This window comes from Sapajus apella, unplaced genomic scaffold (genome assembly GCF_009761245.1).
Source record: "Sapajus apella isolate SASKATOON/1434 unplaced genomic scaffold, GSC_monkey_1.0 scaffold70, whole genome shotgun sequence".
Lineage (NCBI taxonomy): Eukaryota > Metazoa > Chordata > Mammalia > Primates > Cebidae > Sapajus > Sapajus apella.
This window is the reverse complement of record NW_022437010.1, coordinates 1,168,246-1,188,196: the sequence shown is the minus strand read 5'-3', so window position 1 is coordinate 1,188,196 and position 19,951 is coordinate 1,168,246. Positions and strand designations below refer to the sequence as shown.

At 44.1% G+C, this 19,951-nt stretch overlaps 2 protein-coding genes across 4 annotated transcripts in view; both read left to right on the top strand.

Moving 5' to 3' along the window:
* The window catches only part of LOC116531268 (N-acetyllactosaminide beta-1,6-N-acetylglucosaminyl-transferase-like), a 22,165-nt gene extending 3,533 nt beyond the window's left edge, over nucleotides 1-18,632 (top strand). Inside the window, exon 2 of the mRNA XM_032249975.1 lies at nucleotides 18,507-18,632. Coding sequence (XP_032105866.1) covers nucleotides 18,507-18,577 — 71 coding nt within the window. The 3' untranslated portion in view covers nucleotides 18,578-18,632. The remainder of the gene's footprint in view (nucleotides 1-18,506) is intronic.
* LOC116531267 (N-acetyllactosaminide beta-1,6-N-acetylglucosaminyl-transferase) overlaps nucleotides 1-19,951 on the top strand; it is an 87,952-nt gene that overhangs the window by 27,052 nt on the left and 40,949 nt on the right. The window contains exon 2 of one of the 3 annotated variants that reach the window (XM_032249974.1): nucleotides 15,015-15,543. The exons of 1 other annotated variant lie outside the window; for it this stretch is intronic. In XM_032249974.1, coding sequence (XP_032105865.1) covers nucleotides 15,015-15,073 — 59 coding nt within the window. In that variant the 3' untranslated portion in view covers nucleotides 15,074-15,543. Of the gene's footprint in view, nucleotides 1-15,014; nucleotides 15,544-18,622; nucleotides 19,795-19,951 lie in introns of those variants that run through there. One more of the 3 variants, XM_032249972.1, reaches the window with a different exon arrangement.

Below are 19,951 nucleotides of genomic sequence, written 5' to 3'. Positions count from 1 at the left end.
TATAGGAGAGAATGGTATCTAGATGGGTATAGGACAGAATGGTATCTGGATGGGTATAGGAGAGAACACCCTGTTTGCTGTAGGTTTGTGCCATGGTATACTGGCTTCTATCTTCTCACAGCAACAGTGTGACCCCGTGTAAATCACAGAACCTCATGGGACCTCAAATCTCCCCAGCTACAAAATGGGGAACCCAAGTAGAAAGACCCCTTTCATATATGTATACCTGTCTTTGCAAAAGACAGAATGCCTAGAACTGCGTAAAGACCTCCTACGCTGCTACCGGGAATCTGCAGAGAGAAAGGTGGAAGTGCTGGTGAGCCTGTACCATGTATGCCCGTCAGCTTTGGCGAGTTCATCCCATTTCCCTTGCAGGAATTGGAGGTAAGAGCTCCTCCAGAGAGCAACTGCCTGGAGAGGAAGGCCAGTGTGACCCATGTCAGTGCTCTGTCCTGTCGATTCTGCAAAGGATACCTTTCAGGATAATGTGGCATGTCCTGGGGCTTTGGCTCCTTCCTTTCTTAGACTCTGGGCAACATCCTGGTTCAGGGAGAAAGGATATCCTGCTTCTAGATAGGGCCTTCTTAAATTACAAGTGAATTACAGCAAACAAACATTCAAATGTCCTAGCCCTAGCGGTGCCTCTCTCTACCTTCAAACGCAATGTAAAATCCAATCCCACGCTCAAGTTAACTGCCGTGGTTTTACACTTGGGCATTCTTTGTGATTTAAGATTTGGCTCATGAATCTAGTTCTTGTATAACCACACAGTCTTCTGTCAATATCAGCTCTTCTATTTACTTTTTTTTGAGACAGTCCCACTCTGTAGCCCAGGCTGGAGTGCAGTGGCGATCTCAGCTCACTGCAACCTCCAACTCTCAGGCTCAAGTGATTCTGAGCTTCCCAAGTAGCTGGGATTACAGGCCCCCGCCACTACACCCAGCTAATGTTTCGTATTTTAGTAGAGACGAGGTTACACCATTTGCCCAGGGTAGTCTGGAACTCCTGAGCTCATGTGATCCACCCTCTTCGGCCTCCCCAAGTGCTGAGATTATAGTCATGAGCCACAGCACCCAGCAGAGCTCTTCTGTTTTCAACATCAGGTTTTAAGGGGTAAAATTCTTCTGTCCGTACAGCGTAAACATCTTTTTGCAAGTGTGCAAGTGCAGGTGGTGGTGTACATTTCTTCCCTCAAAGTGACTGCCTTCCTCTCTCTGAAACACCTGAAATTAAAATGTGTTAGCAAGACCCCTTGCAGGCATTTCAAGTTTCCCAAAGCACCCCCAAGAGCAATGTGACTAAGAAAATGATTAGTGTCCTAGAATTAGCGAAACTGAATAGAAAGGCTATTCATAGAAGTAGCACTAAATCACATAGCTTCATGCTGCCTTTTTTTTTTTTTTTTTGATGGTGTCTTTCTACTGAGAGTGACTTCTGTCTTGGTTTTCAACCATTAGGCTCTTTCCACACTGTTAGAAATGGTGATAGAGGCCGGGCGCAGTGGCTCACGCCTGTAATCCCAGCACTTTGGGAGGCTGAGGCGGGTGGATCACGAGGTCAAGAGATCGAGACCATCCTGGTCAACATGGTGAAACCCCGTCTCTACTAAAACCACAAAAAATTAGCTGGGCATGGTGGCGTGTGCCTGTAGTCCCAGCTACTCAGGAGGCTGAGGCAGGAGAATTGCCTGAACCCAGGAGGCGGAGGTTGCGGTGAGCCGAGATCGCGCCATTGCACTCCAGCCTGGGTAACAAGAGCGAAACTCCGTCTCAAAAAAAAAAAAAAAAAAAAGAACCGAAATGGTGATAGAGGTCCCTGGGGACCCCAGTCTCATACTCCTCTTCAGAGGAACCAGGTAGAGTGGCTGTCCTTCTGTTCTGTGTGGCATGTGCACAGATGGGGAGTCTAGCCCCCTCGCTCCTGGCCACATTCTCAAAGGAAATTCTCCAGGATCACAGTTTTCTCTGACCCGTACTACAGAGCACCATGCTGTGACAGCAGTGGCTTCCCTGACTTCCGGGGTGCCCGTATATTTTCTAACATCTCAGATCTTTGTAATGATTGCTCTGAGTCACTTTAAGAAATGCCCATGTGCTCTACCTCTTTTGGCTATTTTTCCAGCATTTTTATCTGCCTACTTTCCTCAAGACAGAGCACCTGAAGCCATTTAGATTTTTGCTTTATGCTTTGTGAAATCGTTCATCAACTACCCCAGTGGCCGCTGGCTAGCTCCTTCCCAGTCCATTACCACAGCCAGATTGTCTTCTTACACTTCAGGGCGGCTTGGTCTCTAAGGAAGAGAGCTACCCTCCTCCTTCGCTTCAGCTACTTTTTTTCCCTTGCTGCACTAAGTGTGTTTTTTTGAATCTTTGCTCATTCATTACCCTGACCTTTCTCATGCCATGATGTTTTCCTTCCATAAGAATGTTTTCATTTGTCTCTTTTCCTTTTTCCATTTTGTATACGTTTTTATTTTTTTTTCAGAGCCCCTTTGTCAAATTCTCTTGACCTCAGAAGGGACCACATGATCCCATTTCCTCATTTTTAATTCTAAAAATATCATGTTTCCTACTTTGATTTATTTTTCTTTTTTAACTGTGACTTTTATTTACATGCGCACATTCTTTGGGAGGGTGTTAGGACTCTTTTGGTTGCAAGTGTCAGAAACTCAACTCAAAGGAGCTTAAACAAGCACTAGGGTCACATATCCGGGATGCCCAAGGGAGCTGCCAATCAAGCCGGATCAGTGAGTGAAACAGTGTGCTCGGTACCCTTTCTTGCTAGGTTGTCTCTCTGTGGGTTGACCAACTGTCCCTGTTTGCCCAGGTCTGAGGGGCAGTCCTGGGCGTGGGACCTTGATGGGTAGAGTCAGGTCGAGATGGTCCCCTGTCTCTCAGCATCTCTGTGCTGGCTTCCATCAGGCAAGTTCTCCCCTGAAAGCAAAAAGCAGCTCCAAGTGCACTTGCTTTTCACAGTGGTTGCTCCTGGGGGACAAGAAACCCTTTTTCCTAAGAGTTCCAGCAGCAGTTTAAGGGAGACCTCAGATTGGCCCTGCTTGGTCCAAATTCCCATCCCTGGTTGGGCACGGTGGCTCACACCAGTAGTCGCAGCACTTTGTGAGGCCCAGGCAGGAGGATCACTTCAGCCCAAGAGTTTGAGACCAGCCTGGGCAAAAAAGCAAGACCCTGTCTCTATAAAAAATAAAATATTCACCAGGCACGGTGGTGCACGCCTGTACTTCCAGCTACTCAGGAGGCCCAGGCAGAAAGGATCACTTGACAGAGTCAGACGTTGTCTAAAAAAAAAAAAAAAAAATCCGCAAAACCAAATTTCTATCCGTAAACAAATCACAGGGGTGAAGAATGCTCACCAATGTTTCTTGGGTCCCTTTCCTACCCTGAAGCCAAGGGCTGGGGATAGGCTTTGGTGGAGGAGGCTGCTCAGGGTGATGCTGGGCAGAGTGACCCACAGGCCCCCTACAGGACACCTCCTTGTCCTACACTGGGGTGGGGGTGTTCACAAGCACATCCCTGTGATATTAGAGGGGCAAGATTTAGTGATAGACATATGGGTGTGTGGATGGATACAACTTTAACCACTTGAACAACTTTTTTTTTGAGACAGAGTCTTGCTCTGTCGCCAGGCTGGAGTGCAGTGGCGCAATCTCGGCTCACTGCAATCTCCGCCTCCTGGGTTCAAGTGATTCTCCTGCCTCAGCCTCCTGAGTAGCTGGGGGACTACAGGCACGTGCCACCATGCCCAGCTAATTTTTGTTTTTTTAGTAGAGACGGGGTTTCACCATATTGGCCAGGATAGTTTCGATCTCTTGACCTTGTGATCCACCCACCTTGGCCTCCCAAAGTGCTGGGATTACAGGTGTGTGCCACTGTGCCCAGCCCCACTTGAGCAATTTTAACTGACCTAAGCATACCCTTTTCTCTCATAAAAACATGTTTAATAATAATGTCACTCTATTATATTTGGACAGTACGTAATTTGCAAGGGAAATTTCTTATACATTATCTTCTTTAATTCTTATAAAACCCCATAAAAGGGGGACTGTTCCCATTTTAAAGACGAGAAAATTTAAGATGAAAATATGTGACTTGGCTGGGTATGGTGGCTGACACCTGTAATCCCAGCAGTTTCGGAGGCCAAGACGGTGGAACACCTGAGGTCAGGAGTTCAAGAACAGCCTGGCTAACATGGTGAAACCCCATCTCTATTAAAAATACAAAAATTAGCCAGGCATGGTGGCAGGTGCCTGTAATTCTGGCTACTTGGGAGGCTGAGGCAGGAGAATTGCTTGAACCCAGGAGGCGGAGGTTGCAGTGAGCCGAGATCACGCCACTGCACTCCAGCTTGGGCGACAGAGTGAGACTCCATTTCAAAAAAAAAGAAAGAAAATATGTGACTTGTCCAAAGACAAATATTGCGTATGCCTAACAAGAAATCAGAATAAAAAGAAACATCCAAGGGAAGGAGGTAACACATGTTATCCGCTTATTTTAAATGGAACCCAGTGTAATGAATTCTTCATTTAATGATTGCAATTATTGCAAGTGTTCTGAAGATGAAACTTGGCTAATTCTAAGTCTTATTCAGCTTGCAAGGTGGTTTTAGAATTAGACCTGATTTGAAACTTTCTCTTTCATTCTGACATTCAGCCCATTTTCCTGTAGACTTTGGCTTTTGCATGTGAGCAGAGGTACAGGAAAAATGAAGGCAATTAATGTTTACTGAACATGTACCTATGGGCTTAGAGTATCTTGGTTGACTTTTCACAAGAATCCCATTCGGTAGGTACTTAAATCCTCATTTTGCAAATGTGAAGAGGGGATTCGAGGGGCCGAGTAATGTGCCCTGTTCTGAAAGCAGGAAGCAGAGTAGAGAATGTATGCGGGGTGGGGGGGTGTCCCTCGAATTCTGTACGCTCTGAACTAAACTCAGACTCTTCCCTTTGCAAATCCTTGAATTCAACACTGTTCTGTTAGCTCAGACCTGCGGGCTGGGTTCTCTCTCTCCCTTAGCTCTCCCTACACTCATCTTTGCTGATCTGGCTTTTCCTGGAGTGTAGGCATCAAGGGCTCAGGCTCCAGAGTCAGACAGAATGGGGTCAGACTCCTGGCTTCTCCATCACTAATGTACCCCCTGACATCTGTCAATCTTAATCTTTGCATCACAATATGGCACAGATGGCAGAAGCCTGGATCCTGAAGCCAGACAGGCTGAATGTGAATCCCGGCTCTGTCCCTTATGAGTTGTGTGACCTTGGACAAAGTACTTAACTTTTGTGTCCCAGTGACTTCATCTGTAAAATGGGGAAAATAATAATAGATATCAAATATGTAAGGTGTAAATGAGTTAGTTATTGTTATTGTATTTTCATCTATAAAACGGATATTCATTTAATAAATATTTATGGAGCGCCCAGACACTTGGCTGCGTACTGAGAAATAGTAGTGAATGAGACACACAAGGCCCCTACCTCATATAAAATGTTGCAAATTATAAAGGGATTTTATAATCTCTCTCTGAGAAACCTGGAAGTAAATGGAGAGCTCTGTTCTTTTCACCTTCTTGCTGACTATTGAAATGAGACTTAGCTATCTGTTGACTTTTGGAGCCACTACTCTCAGTGAAATTCAGAATTTGAGAAATGTTAAGTTTTGAGGAAACATCCTCCTCAGTTCTTTTCTCAGTTTCCTTCGTGGCTCCTGCAGTTCTTCCCCCCTTGATGATCTGGTTTACATCTACAGTTGCTCACCACCACCTCAGTATTCACCATTCATTTCCCTATGGTGAGCTCCCAGGCCCTCTGCCACATCTCCCTGTCTTTTGGATATCTCTTCTCAAAGCTTTCATGAGTACCTGCTGACATCTCCCTCCTCCCTACATGCCCAGCTTTCCGCTCACAATCTCTATGGTATGGCCATCAAGTCAGCCAACCTCCCCGCTTCCGGTATCCCCAGATCCAACCAGCACATTCTGTACATTTTGTCTGTGAGGTTTCTTTTTTTTTTTTTTGAGACGGAGTTTCACTCACGTTACCCAGGTTGGAGTGCAATGGCGCGATCTCGGCTCACCGCAACCTCCGCCTCCTGGGTTCAGGAAATTCTCCTGCCTCAGCCTCCTGAGTAGCTGGGATTACAGGCACGCACCACCATGCCCAGCTAATTTTTTGTATTTTTGGTAGAGACGGGGTTTCACCACGTTGACCAGGATGGTCTCGATCTCTTGACCTCGGGATCCACCCGCCTCGGCCTCCCAAAGTGCTGGGATTACAGGCTTGAGCCACCGCGCCCGACCTGTCTGTGAGGTTTCTAGCAAGTTCTGCTCTTCCTGTTTTCATCATTACCGCTCTTACCTCTGGCTTGCCACACCTGTCAAGCAGATTATTGTCAGACCCACTCCAAGTGGTCCCTCTGACCCGAGTCTCCCTCTTCAAATCATTCTAACACTATAGCATATTTTGCTTCTTAAGACATAGCTCTAAGAAAAACATTTTCTCAGTTCCAAAAGCTTCAATGAGTGTCAACAATTTATTGTATTATTCAGTATAGACATTTCAACATGGCAGGTTGGATGTCAGAATCTCCCTGTTGGAGATCCTCTCATTATTACCTGTGGTACCCCGCCGTCAACTCCCATTGCTGGCTTCCCTGAAAGGGACATTTCAGAAAAGCCACGTTGCCTGTCATCCTGCCATGGGTCCTTTTCTTCATGTCACCCTCTCTGGGCCATTGTCCTCCAACTCTCCATTTAAATAATGGCCTTATTTAATGGTGTGTCATTCAATGGTGACACACAATGGTGTCTTATTTAGGAAGCTTTTTCTGATCTTATTTTTTCTCAATTTTATGCCTTTTTTTTTTGTCTTGCTCTGTCACCCAGGCTGGAGTACAGTGGCGAGATCTCGGCTCACTGCAAACTCTGCCTCCCAGGTTCAAGTGATTCTCCTGTTTCAGCCTCCCAAGTAGCTGGGACTACAGGCGCCCACCACCACGCCTAGCTAATTTTTGTATTTTTAGTAGAGATGGGGTTTCCTCATGTTAGCCAGGCTGGTCTCGAACTCCTGACCTTGTGATCCACCGCCTTGGCCTCCCAAAAGTGTTGGGATTACAAGCGTGAGCCACTGTGCCCGGTCAATTTTATACCTTTATAAACCTCTTTTGTAATGTTTTTATGTCACTCTAGAATTTTTGGATAATCATTATTAATGTGAATATCATATTACTCTGACTAGACAACCATGTCTTTGAGGTCGTTTATATTTTTGGCAGCCCAGCATAATGAGCATTCAGTGGGCTGACAGGGAACATCTATTGAATTGAGTCAAATGGAAATAATTTTAGGATGCTGGTAATCCTGAGCGCTGCTGCCGCGGTAGCTGCAAATCACCACCACCTACATCACCGCCTGCTACCCGCACTACCCACCCCACACGCACACCCTAGGTTATTTTGCCAAGTCCTGAAGGGTCAACTTCAAACAGTAGCTTTCAGCCATGTTTTTTAGATACAGGGTCTCACTCTGTCTCCCAGGCTGGAGTGGAGTGCAGTGCGTGATCTTGGCTCACTGCAGCCCCAAACTCCTAGGCTCAAGCAATTCTCCCACCTCAGTCTCCCAAGTAGCTGGGAATACAAGCATGAGCCAGTACACCTGGACCATGTTCAATTTTTTTTTTTTTTTTTTTTTGAGGTTTCCTAAATGCTCCTCTGCTCTTGGGCAACAGCAATGAGACAATCCTCTCCCACTCGTTTTTCCAAAGCATCTTGCTTATTTTGGGAATGCTTCCCATGCTGAGCCCAGCCTGGGGGCAGCACCTGCTCCAGACAGGCTGTTCTTCCACCCAAGGTCCAACCACCATTATGTGCTCGCCACATTGGTTCCCCATTCTGCACCAAGAATTTAAAAAAAAAAAGAAAGAAAGAAAGAAAGAAAAAAGAACAGCCTGACAGAGGAGGCTCTTGCTTCGAAGACCAGATCTGAGGTTTTTGTCTGTTTGTTTGCTTTTTTGCTTCGTTTGTTTTGTTTTGTTTTTGGAGATGGAGTCTTGCTCTGTCACCCAGGCTGGAGTGCAGTGGCGCGATTTCGGCTCACTGCAAACTCTTCCTCCCGGGTTCAAGCGATTCTCCTGCCTCAGTCCCCCAAGTAGCTGGGATTACAGGCTTGTGTCACCATATCCAGCTAATTTTTGTATTTTTAGTAGACACTGGGTTTCACCATATTGGCCAGGCTGGTCTCGAACTCCTGACCTCATGATCCACTTGCCTTGGCCTCCCAAAGTGCTGGGATTACAGGCTTGAGCCACTGCGTCCGGCCTGTTAACTGCTTTTCTAACTAACCATTTCTCCATGTAGTTTTTCCATGCTAGATCTACTTATGAACCTGTCTTTCTCTCACTCTCTGACCTCATATGGAATTCTTTCTTTCTTTTTCTTTTTTTTTTTTTGAGACAGGGTTGCACTCTGTCCCCCAGGCTGGAGTGTGTGGCATGATCTCATCGTGTCTCACAGCAGCCTCAACTTACCGGCCTCATGCGATCCTCCCATGTGCCACCATGCCAGCTAATTTTTGTTTTTGTTTTGCTTTTCTGAGATGGAGTCTTACTCTGTAGCCCAGGCTGGAGTGCAGTGGTGCAATTTCAGCTCACTGCAACCTCCACCTCCTGGGTCCCAGTTCAAGCAAGTCTTCTGCCTCAGTCTCCTGAGTAGCTGGGATTACAGGAACCTGCCACCATACCCAGCTAATTTTTGTATTTTTAGTAGAGATGGGATTTCACCAAGTTGGCCAGGCTGGTCTTGAACTCCTGACCTCGTGATCCATCTGCTTCGGGCTCCCAAAGTGCTGGGATTACAGGTGTGAGCCACTGTGCCCAGCCCAATTTGTGTATTTTTTTTTTTTTTGTAGATATGGGGTTTTGCCATGTTACCCAGGCTGGTCTTGAACTCCTGGACTCAAACGATCCACCTGTCTCAGCCTCCCAAAGTGTCAGGATTACAGGCGTGAGCTACGGCACCCAGGATATGGCATTCTTTCTTAAGGCAAAGCCTTAAGTATAATATTCCCATAAAAACTGCCTCCTCTTTATTTCTATGCTGAATCTAAAATAATCACAGCATTTTTGTTTCTTTCGGACAAAGCCGTTAGTGGCAGAAGGCTTTTCCTGAATCCATTTTCCTGTGTCTCCTTTGACACCACATTTCTGGAGAATGGATGAATGAGAATTGTGCTTTCAAAGCTTTGTCCTTTAGCTTGGTACTTTTGTGAAATTTATTCTCCCATAATCTTCCTCCTCAGCCAGGTTTGAAAGATCAGAACTTAACTGTGAAAATATCAGAGGATACAACTTCCGGCTCTCCTGAGTAAGCTGGAGGTACTCAGGTCATCCTGACGGATTTAGCTTTGTGTTACCATCAGTCCCCTCTTGTGGACATTTCCTGGTTCATTTTCTTTCTAGCCATCTCCTTCCTTAGACTCAATCTTCACATAATTCTTCCTTCACTGAAAGTCTGTAATTCTGCACTTGGTCCAAGTCTGAGCTCCTTCTTCAAGCTCTTTGGGGCCTACAGTAAAAAGGCCCTCCTGCCTTAGAGTCCAAATCCCCTCTTGTGTCCTATGTGAAAACTGCTGTTCCCAAGACCCTGCAGAATTTGCTAGGTTTTGGGCCACCTCCGAGAGAGGCTGAGCACGTCCCTGTCTGGGTTCTCCTCTCCCAGGATTTTGGTCTGTTGGAGTTAACCAGCTTCCTCCCCACTTCTAAGCCTTCTAGATCTATCTCTAGTCCCTTTTCCTACCAATTTATGGACTTCCTTTGTCAAGTACTCAATCTAAACCAAGCCTCTAAAGTATAATAGTCCCATAAAAACTGCCTCCTCTTTATTCTATGCTGATTCTAAAATAATCACAGCATTTAGAACTGCAGGGAGCCTCAGAGGGCATCTTCCAATCCTACAGTTACACAAATTTGGAGATCGTGAGCCAGAGAGATCAGGTAGCTGGCTGATTGTTCTGCTTCTTAAAATGAGTTTGCATTTTCTAGACTCACTGCCTATTTCTTATAAAGCTTAGAATGAGCATTCCATTCCTACAATCCCATATGTTTCAATTAATCCCATCTCATACAGAAAGATCTCTCAAGTGACACGTGGTATAGAGGGTGGAGAGTTAGAAACTAGTAATGCTATAGTAGAAATTATTATTATTATTATTTTTTTGAGATGGAGTCTCGCTCTTGTTACCCAGGCTGGAGTGCAATGGCACGATCTTGGCTCACTGCAACCTCTGCCTCCCAGGTTCAAGTGATTTTCCCTGCCTCAGCCTCCAGAGTATCTGGGATGATAGGGGCCTGCCACCACGCCTGGCTAGTTTTTGTATTGTTGGTAGAGACAGAGTTTTGCCATGTTGGCCAGGCTGGTCTTGAAACTCCTGACCTCAGGTGATCCGCCCACCTTGGCCTTCCAAAGTGCTGGGATTATAGGTATGAGCCACCGCATCCAGCCTTATAGTAGAAATTATTATCTCTTTAGGTTCTCTCATTATTATTTGTTACTAAAACCTTCCTATATCCACTGGAAAACATCTGTGTAGTTGGTATAATTTAAATGCATTCTTTTGGGTTCACTGTAAAGCCATCCCATGAATATTTATCACTTGTCCCATGCCTCAGCGGTTCATGGAAATGTGAAGAAGGATCACGCAGAGATTTTCCACACTATAGACTTGGTGATGATTTGCACACCTTCCCCGTCTACACCCCCTGAGATAATGATTTGAATGTTTCTTTTTCTTTCACACTGATTGGTTATTGAATATCCCTAATCAGTGTACCTTCAGTAGTAATTCTCTTTCTGGGAATGGTTAGGACTGATGCTATCTAGAGTGGCCAATTCTTCCTGGTCTGCCAAAGACTTCTCTAGTTTTAGCACTGAAATCCCATGTTCTGGGAAACCCCTCAGCCCTGAGCAAACCGGGACAGTTGGTCACCCTAAGCACCTCCCACCCCGTTCCTGCTCACCTTTCCACGTCAGGATGAACTCAGTGCCCAAAATATTTATGTTTCACAGAACAGCACTGATCAATAACCTGGAAAAACATGACACTTGAAACCACTCATTTCTGTAGGCTATAACACATTGAAGGGTAGTAATCAAAGCTATAATATCAGCTGTGATTGATATTATAGCTTTGATTACTATATCAAACCAAAGTGGACCCCAACCAAAGTGGACCAGGACTGGGCCTATTCCATTTATAATGATTTTCCCCCTGTTTTTGAGAGAAGAGAGAGAGTGAAGAGTTTAAGGATGTCATCTAAAAGGATAGATGGCTAAATATAAAATGTGAACTTAAAACCACATTACCCAGTGGGAGAATCAAATGCAAAAATTGTGTCCAGTTAGGTACAAACACAGGATGTATCTTGGAGGCAAGTTTGTTCCAGATTTAATTTCTAGGAAAGCAGAAGAAACATCTGCTTTTTGGGATCTATCCAAGCGCTCTGCCCTAACACACTGTCTAAACTCAGGCAAATGGCTGGCTCTGTGGGAAAGGAGCTAGTATAAGAGCAGATTGAATAAACGGAAAATGAGTACAGAATTTAATAGAGCTATTAAAATTAGAAGTTGGAGGAAATCACTGCCTATCTCTATGTTAAGACTCTTGTTTCCATTTATTTGAAAGTGTTCGGAAGACAGAGGGGATGGGATGTTCTAGATAAAGGTCTCTGGCAGCAGCTGGATTGTCAAATAGTGTCTCTTGGAATTTCTAATCTTTTTTTTTTTCTCAGATGAGACATTTGGAATCAGAGAAAAGTTGCACAGAAAAACAAATAGTTACCTATGCTGTTCCTGGACATTTAACAGAATATAGTCAAAGATAAAGCATTCATTTGTGGGTTTTATTGTTGTTGTTATCTTTGCTTGGCCATTTGGTGTTAACAGCTGGGCAGTTAATGCCAGAAGGGAAAGAAATTTTCTATCCCAATGGGATTGCTAGGGAAGTAGAGAAAGGCAGAAGGCCCTGGAAGAGCAAGGTCACCTGGGTGGGGGCAGGTGGTGTAACAGACAGAGAAGCCACGGAAGGCGTCTGCTCTGTACCTTCAGGGAGCTCAGCCACAAAGGAGGCAGAATCTGTCACCCTGGGAAACTGACGAGATGCTAGGGAAACCTCCTTCCTGGTAGGCCACCGAGCAGTCTGCCCAGAGCCCCAGGAGCAGAAGCGCTCATGGGCCATTAAGGTGCTCGAATTCCATGGTTTGTTAAATGCGTTTATTTTTTATTTTATTTTTTTGAGATAGATTTCATTGTTTTTGCCCATGCTGGAATGCAATGGTGCGATCTTGGCTCACTGCAACCTCCACCTCCCTGGTTCAAGTGACTCTCCTGCCACAGCCTCCCAAGTAACTGGGATTATAGGCACCCACCACTATGCCGGTTAATTTTTGTATTTTTAGTAGAGATGGGATTTCACCATGTTGGTCAGGCTGGTCTTGAACTCCTGACCTCAGGTGATCTGCCTGCCTCAGCCTCCCAAAGTGCCGGGATTACAGGCGTGAGCCGCCACACCTGGCCTGTTGAATGTGTTTAAAACAAACACCAGGTCATTGTTTTTGAACTTTGTGGTGATAGGAGGTGCACCTTAGAATTAGTGCTTCGCAAACACTTATTCCTTGATTTAACCCACCACCACTATGACCACCCCTCATGGATTCACCCAAAAGTGGGTTTATTTGTCATTTTTCTAACTTCTGTAGTTGATTGACCTCATTCAAGAAATATCTGTTGGGTACCTCCGTTCTGCATTGCCATTTTCACTGGTAAAGAGTAGATGAAGCTAGCCAGCCGCGGTGGCTCATGCCTGTAATCTCAGCACTTTGGGAGGCTGAGGGAGGTAGATTACTTCAGGTCAGAAGTTTGAGACCAGCCTGGCCAACATGGTGAAAATTACTAAAAATACGAAAATTAGCTGGACATGATGGTATGCATCTATAATCCCAGCTACTCTGGAATCTGCGGCAGGAGAATTGCTTGAATCCAGGAGGCGAAGGTTGCAGTGAGCCAAGATTGAGCCGTTGTATGCCAGCCTGGGCAACAGAGGAAGTGAGACTGTCTAAAACTGGAAAAAAAAAGAGTAGATGAAGCCCTTGTCTTCATGGAGCTTACATTCTTGTGGAAGAGAGAATGTTGAAAAGGATAAGCATACAAAAGGGAGGTTAAATTAGATCCATTTTTTAATTGTTAAGATTATCATTGCTTTTGAGCACTTGTTTAAGGCAGATGTCTGGATTAACCACATTGAGGAACCAGGATAAGGTGGAGAACTGGCAACTGTGTTAAGTAAGGGTTGTCTAAGCCCTGCTTCTGTATGAGAAGGTCCAACTTAGCTTCAGAATGGATGTTGAGGCAACATAAAACTATAGGAATTCACCACATTACATATTTTTGTTTTAATATGCATTTCCCTGACCTCGAGTGTGAAAAGTGTGTTCACTGGCCATTTGCTTTTTCTGCTTTGTGATTGTCATATACTCTGCTTGCTTTTCTCTTTGGTTATTTACCTTTTCTTATTAATTTCTAGGCCACCGCTTCACAAGAGAATCTTAACCTCTAGTCTTACAAAACTGTTATCCCAATCTATTATCTGTATTCTGTGCTATTAAAAACAGTGTCTCAATGAAAAAACCCACTATATTAAATAAACATTTCAGAAATGCCTTTTTAAATAGAATGTGCAGAATATATATATAATGTATCTATTAATCCATTTCTTTTTTTTTTTTTTTTTTTGAGACGGAGTTTCACTCATGTTACCCAGGCTGGAGTGCAATGGTGCGATCTCGGCTCACCACAACCTCTGCCTCCTGGGTTCAGGCAATTCTCCTGCCTCAGCCTCCTGAGTAGCTGGGATTACAGGCACGCACCACCATGCCCAGCTAATTTTTTTTTTGTATTTTTAGTAGACACGGGGTTTCACCATGTTGACCAGGATGGTCTCGATCTCTTGACCTCGTGATCCACCTGCCTCGGCCTCCCAAAGTGCTGGGATTACAGGCTTGAGCCACTGCGCCCGGCCCTATTAATCCATTTCTATTTCAGTTTCACTAAATGTTTGTTTTCTGCTTATATTCAAAGCAAGCTAGGTTGGCCTATTGTCTTCACAGTTTTCAAATCCTTTCATAGACATTAACTTGTCTGATCTCTATAAGTACTAGAGATATTGATCTAGTAAAGCAATAAAATGGGGCCCGGCTTAGTAGCTCGCAGGCGGATCACCTGAGGTTGGGAGTTCGAGACCAGCCTGATCAACATGGAGAAATCCCATCTCTACTAAAAATACAAAATTAGCTGGGTGTGGTGACACGTGCCTGTAATCTGAGCTACTTGGGAGGCTGAGGCAGGAGAATTGCTTGAACCCGGAAAGGCGGAGGTTGCCGTGAGCCAAGATCACACCATTGCACTCCAGCCTGGGCAACAGGAGCGAAACTCCATCTCAAATAATAATAATAATGATAAAATAAAATAAAGAAAAGGATTGCCTTGATTCAATAGCCACTCATTCTGTAGAGAGTGATGAAGAACTGCAAGGATTTGAGAGCAGATCAGACTCAGGTTCCAGTCCTGTCCCTCCACTGACCGCCTCAGGCTTTGTGAACTGATCTGCAGTAGAGGCAGAGCTCGTGGAAGATTAATGAGAACTAAGTCATTGTGAGGGAAGCGAAATGTCAGCACTGATCCGAAGGCCCCCCGGACAGCCCAGCCCTTGGTTTTCATGTTTGAGCTGAGATGATGTGTTATTAGCCACAGTCCTTGTGCTGTCTTCTTGTTTGTGACCATAAAGTTTATCCTGGGGCATAGAGAGGTGGGACTGACACAGAATGACCACATAACGACAGTTTTCAGTCTGTTGAGTCAACTAGAGTGGACAGAGCAGAAATAATGCCCTGGTTGAAAGTTAATAGCTTGGCCTGCCAAATTATTTGCCGGAAAAAAATGCCTATTCTGTTGCCGCAGATACCAAGCAAAACAAACCTACTGGTCGGGCCAGTCGCTCAGAAGGCATCGCATGCTAATCTCAAGTCTGTTCATCTAAACCACTGTAAGTAAGTCAGGACAAATGATGTACGTGGTTTTGGGGTTTGGTTTTATTTATGTATTTATTCATTTATTTTTGGATACTGCTGTTTTGAACTATAAATCATGCTGCCACTCCCCCATCTGTAATCTGCTTTGGCTAAACCATGATGAAACATTTCTGGAGTTTGTTTTGCATTGGCGCTTATCAGAGCTCCTTACTGTAGGATCAGGGCTTGAGGCAAAGAGAAGGGAAAAAAACCACCAAACCTGCAATGAAAGCCCTTTGCCTCCCTTTTCCACCTCCAACTTTCCCCTCTTGTCTCCACAAGAGCTGCTAAGGACACATTTTACAGAAAAGGGTGTGGTTCTAGTAAGAATGAAGAGACTTGAAGGCATCAAAATGGTTTCTTGGATTGTTCCGTCATATAGTCACATTTCTTGTGTGTGTGTGTGTGTATAAGTATGTGTGTGTCTATATATAGTATATTATATATATACTATATATATAGTACGTATATATAATATACTATATATACGTGTGTGTGTCTATATATGGTATATATATACTATATAGTCTATATATAGTGGATATATACCATATATAGACACACACACGTATATATAGTATATTATATATACGTACTATATATATAGTATAATATATATGTAGTACATACTATATACTATATATAGACACACACATATATATGTGTGTTTGTAAATATATTTTTATATATAAATATGTATATATAAATATATAAACGTATATTTATATACTTGTATGTATATAGAAATATGTGTATATATGTTATATGTATATATGTATATGTCATATATAGTATGTATTTACAAATATATATTTTAAAATAGTTTATATTTCATCTATATTTTAAAATATGTATGTAATATGTATTTTAAATATGCATACATAAAATATATCTCTTAATGTACATATATAAAAATATATTTACATATGAAATATTTTTAAATGCATACATATGTATATATGTGTGTATATAAATCTTTTTATATTAAAAAAATATGCATATATTTTTCCCCATGGGGTAAAGGGGAGGCAGTGATAGGCAAGGAAAGAGTGGAATTTAACCTCCGGGAATAAATCAAACCATTTGAAAGCCTTAAGGTAAATGCTTTTCTTTTCCATTACTAAGAACAGAAATAAAAATATCAGTTCATTAGCAGGATCGGAAGTGTTGGATGTTTTTCAGAAGAGAAACGACAACAGCAATCACAGCTAATGCTTATGGAATATGTACCAGGTGCCCGGATTTCTGCCAGACCCCCAAAAGAGTTATCTCATTTAGTCTTCTTGACAACCATTTGAAATAAGAACCACCGTTCTTTATCTCTTCACAGTGGGAGGACCTGGTTGTGTAAAGAGGTTAAGTAACTTTACCCTGGTACTGTGAGCAACTGGGATTTAGCCAAACGGACTGGCTTCAGCACCTGGAGCAGGGAGCTGTAGAATTAAGGCTCTGGTTTCTATCCAGCTGAATGATGCTGGGGAGAATATTTTTTAAGGCCCCGATTTGCTTACCTGTAAACATAAAGGGGTTGTGATGAGTGATCTCAAAGATCCCCACCAACTCTCTGGCAGCTCATCAAATTAATATCCAAATCAATATCCATCGCATCCAGGGCACTGTTGCTGTTCATGCCTGCAGTTCACTGTAGGAAGGTAAGGGGTGGAGTGGAACAGAGAGGAGGTAGGGAAATGGCTGCATTCTGCCCCCAATGTTTTCCTAACAGGAGCAGCTGTTCCAATTGCCACAAGCCCGGGCAGGTAGGATTGCTAGGTGACTGCGGGAGTGAGATAGGAGCAGGGCCCACTCTTAACACGCCTCACGTGGCTGCCACAGTTGATCTTTTAGTTGAACCAGTTACTTTCTCCCTTGGAAGTGTCCTTACCATCCACATCAATCCCCAATGCGCTTCACAGTGGCTGCAAGATGGCTTGCAGCCGTGCTAGCAGGTGACCTCTGAGAACCCTCTGTAATGTGACCAGACCTGCTCTTCCTGGTTCCCCTGGATTATACTGACTGATACTTCCAGGAATTTTGCAGCAGCCCTGATGCTTTTTGTCTTTCTTCAGAAAAGGAAGTTGGAGAGGGGGTTGGGTTGAAAGGAGAATGAGAATCCTTTAGGTTCTTTGAAACGACCTCAGATCTGAGGTTGTCAGGCTTTTAAAGAGAGCCAGTAGGTTAGTCACTCCGCCTATTGTAGATAATACTGTATCAACAACTCCATTATCTGAAGCTCTCTTTGTGAAATGGGAACCAGCTTTTGCTCCCTGGGAACACTAACGATCACATTTTTCTCCAGCATGCAAACTTAGGTGTGTTTGCTTCATTATATGATAGCAACACCAACTCTTTCATATGAAATGTCACTCCTAGGTTCCATCTGCCCTCATGTCATGCCTCTGCTCCCAAGAATACAATTCATGATTCCCTCTTCCCATAGTCACTGTGTGTGTGTGTGTGTCTGTGTGTGCATGTGTGTGTCTGTGTGTGCGTGTGTGTGTGTGTGTACTATATTCTGACACATCATTAGAATCCAAGTTAATCTACCTCACAAATACTTTTCTGTCACTGATAATTTTCTACTTAGACATGTTACAAATGTATCTTTTTAAATCATATTTTTTAAAAAACATAGTCTTGCTCTGTTGCCCAGGCTGGAGTGCAGTGGCGTGATCTCGGCTCACCCCAACCTCCGCCTCCTGAGTTCAAGCGATTCTCTTGCCTCGGCCTCCCAAGTAGCTGGGATTACAGGCATGTGTCACCACGCCTGGCTAATTTTTGTATTTTTAGTAGAGTTGGAGTTCCACCATCTTGGCCAGGCTGGTCTTGAACTCCTGATCTCATGATCTGCTCACCTCAGCCTCCCAAAGTGCTGAGATTGATTACAGGTGGGAGCCACTGCTCCCAGCCTTTAAATAATTTTTTGAAGAGTCAGGGTCTCACTGTTGCACAGGCTGGAGTGCAGTGCTGCGATCATAGCTCACTATAGCCTTGACCACCTCGGCTCAAGCAATCCTTCCACCTCGACCTCCTGAGTAGCTGGGACTGCACGTGCGAGCCACCATGCCTGGCACACATGCATTTTTTATTATCCATGTCTGTATGTTCCCAGAGGTAGAGATAACACTAAAATGAAAAGAGGTGGCAGAGAACAGGAAGAGAAATAAGCCAGAGGAGCCAGAATCCTTAAATGCTGTGGCTTCCAAGGACTGCCAGCAGGTTGTGGGGCTAGCCAGAAAAAATAGAGCCTCTGATTCTAGAAGGCTTGGAGAAAGTGTGAGAAGAGAAGGGAGATCAGATCAGAATAGATTGATGGAAGGAGGGCGGTGAGGGGGAAGCAAGAGAAACTCAGCTTGAGTGAAAAGGACCCGTCATTCCTTTCCAGAACGTAATTTGCCAAGATCTACCACTTGTATTTCATATGTAAATGAAGAGGCTTCCCGGAGGCTGGGCTGAGCTGGGCTGGGCTGAGCTGAGTCTCTGCAAACAGCAGGGATTCAGCCCTGGGGAACTGCAGACCTAAGTGCGAGAGGAAAGCACCGCATCTCCAGGCACATCCCACAAAAAGGATGGACGAGACACCGTAGAGGAGGATACAGGAGGATTAAAGCATTCGGGAAAAGCAAGCCAGCCCTCTGGAGAAGCTGTCGAAATTCAAGACTAGCAAGAGAAGTAAATTCAACCTCTCACACCGATCATTTCTCATTCCCTGAAAAGAAGAGATTCCTTCCCCAGGGAAGTGAAGATAATGAACTTTTGGAGGTACTGCTTTCTTGCTTGTACTCTGCTCAGTGTGGTCATTTTTGTGAGATTTTACAATAGCCATTTGAGCCCGCCAAAAACTTACGAGAAGCTGAACAGTTCCAGTGAAAGGTATTTCAGGAAAAATGCCTGTAATCACGCGTTAGAGGAAAAGCCCATCTTTTTGTGGGAAAACATATTACCATCACCTTTGCGAAACATCCCTTGCAAGGATTACCTGACCCAGAATCACTACATCACAAGTCCCCTGTCGGAAGAAGAGGTTGCATTCCCTTTGGCCTATGTCATGGTCATCCATAAGGACTTTGATACCTTTGAAAGGCTCTTTAGGGCTATCTATATGCCCCAGAATGTCTACTGTGTTCACGTGGATGAGAAAGCCCCAGCTGAGTTCAAGGAATCTGTGAGGCAGTTACTGAGTTGCTTCCAAAATGCTTTCATTGCTTCAAAGACAGAGTCTGTGGTTTATGCAGGAATTTCCAGGCTCCAGGCTGACCTGAACTGTCTGAAAGATCTTTTCACCTCTGAGGCTCCCTGGAAGTACGTCATCAACACCTGTGGACAAGACTTCCCCCTGAAAACCAACCGGGAGATAGTTCAGCATCTGAAAGGATTTAAAGGGAAAAATATCACCCCCGGGGTGCTACCCCCTGATCATGCAGTTAAGCGAACTAAATATGTCCACCAAGAGCATATAGGTAAAGGTGGCTTGTTTGTGAAAAAGACTAGTATTTTGAAAACCTCACCTCCACATCATCTGACTATCTACTTTGGCACTGCCTATGTGGCGCTTACTAGAGAGTTTGTCGACTTCATTCTCCATGACAAAAGGGCCATTGATCTACTACAATGGTCAAAAGATACCTACAGTCCTGATGAGCATTTCTGGGTGACACTCAATAGGATTTCCGGTAGGTACTAATTTCCATTCTCATTTCTTCTCATTGACGGATTGAGTTTGCTAACATTCTGCTCTCCCTAGAGAACTGACTCATGTGAAATTATTATGAAATAAATTTAAATACTTAGACAACCATTAATTTGGTTGCTTGTAGCGACAGTGTGTTG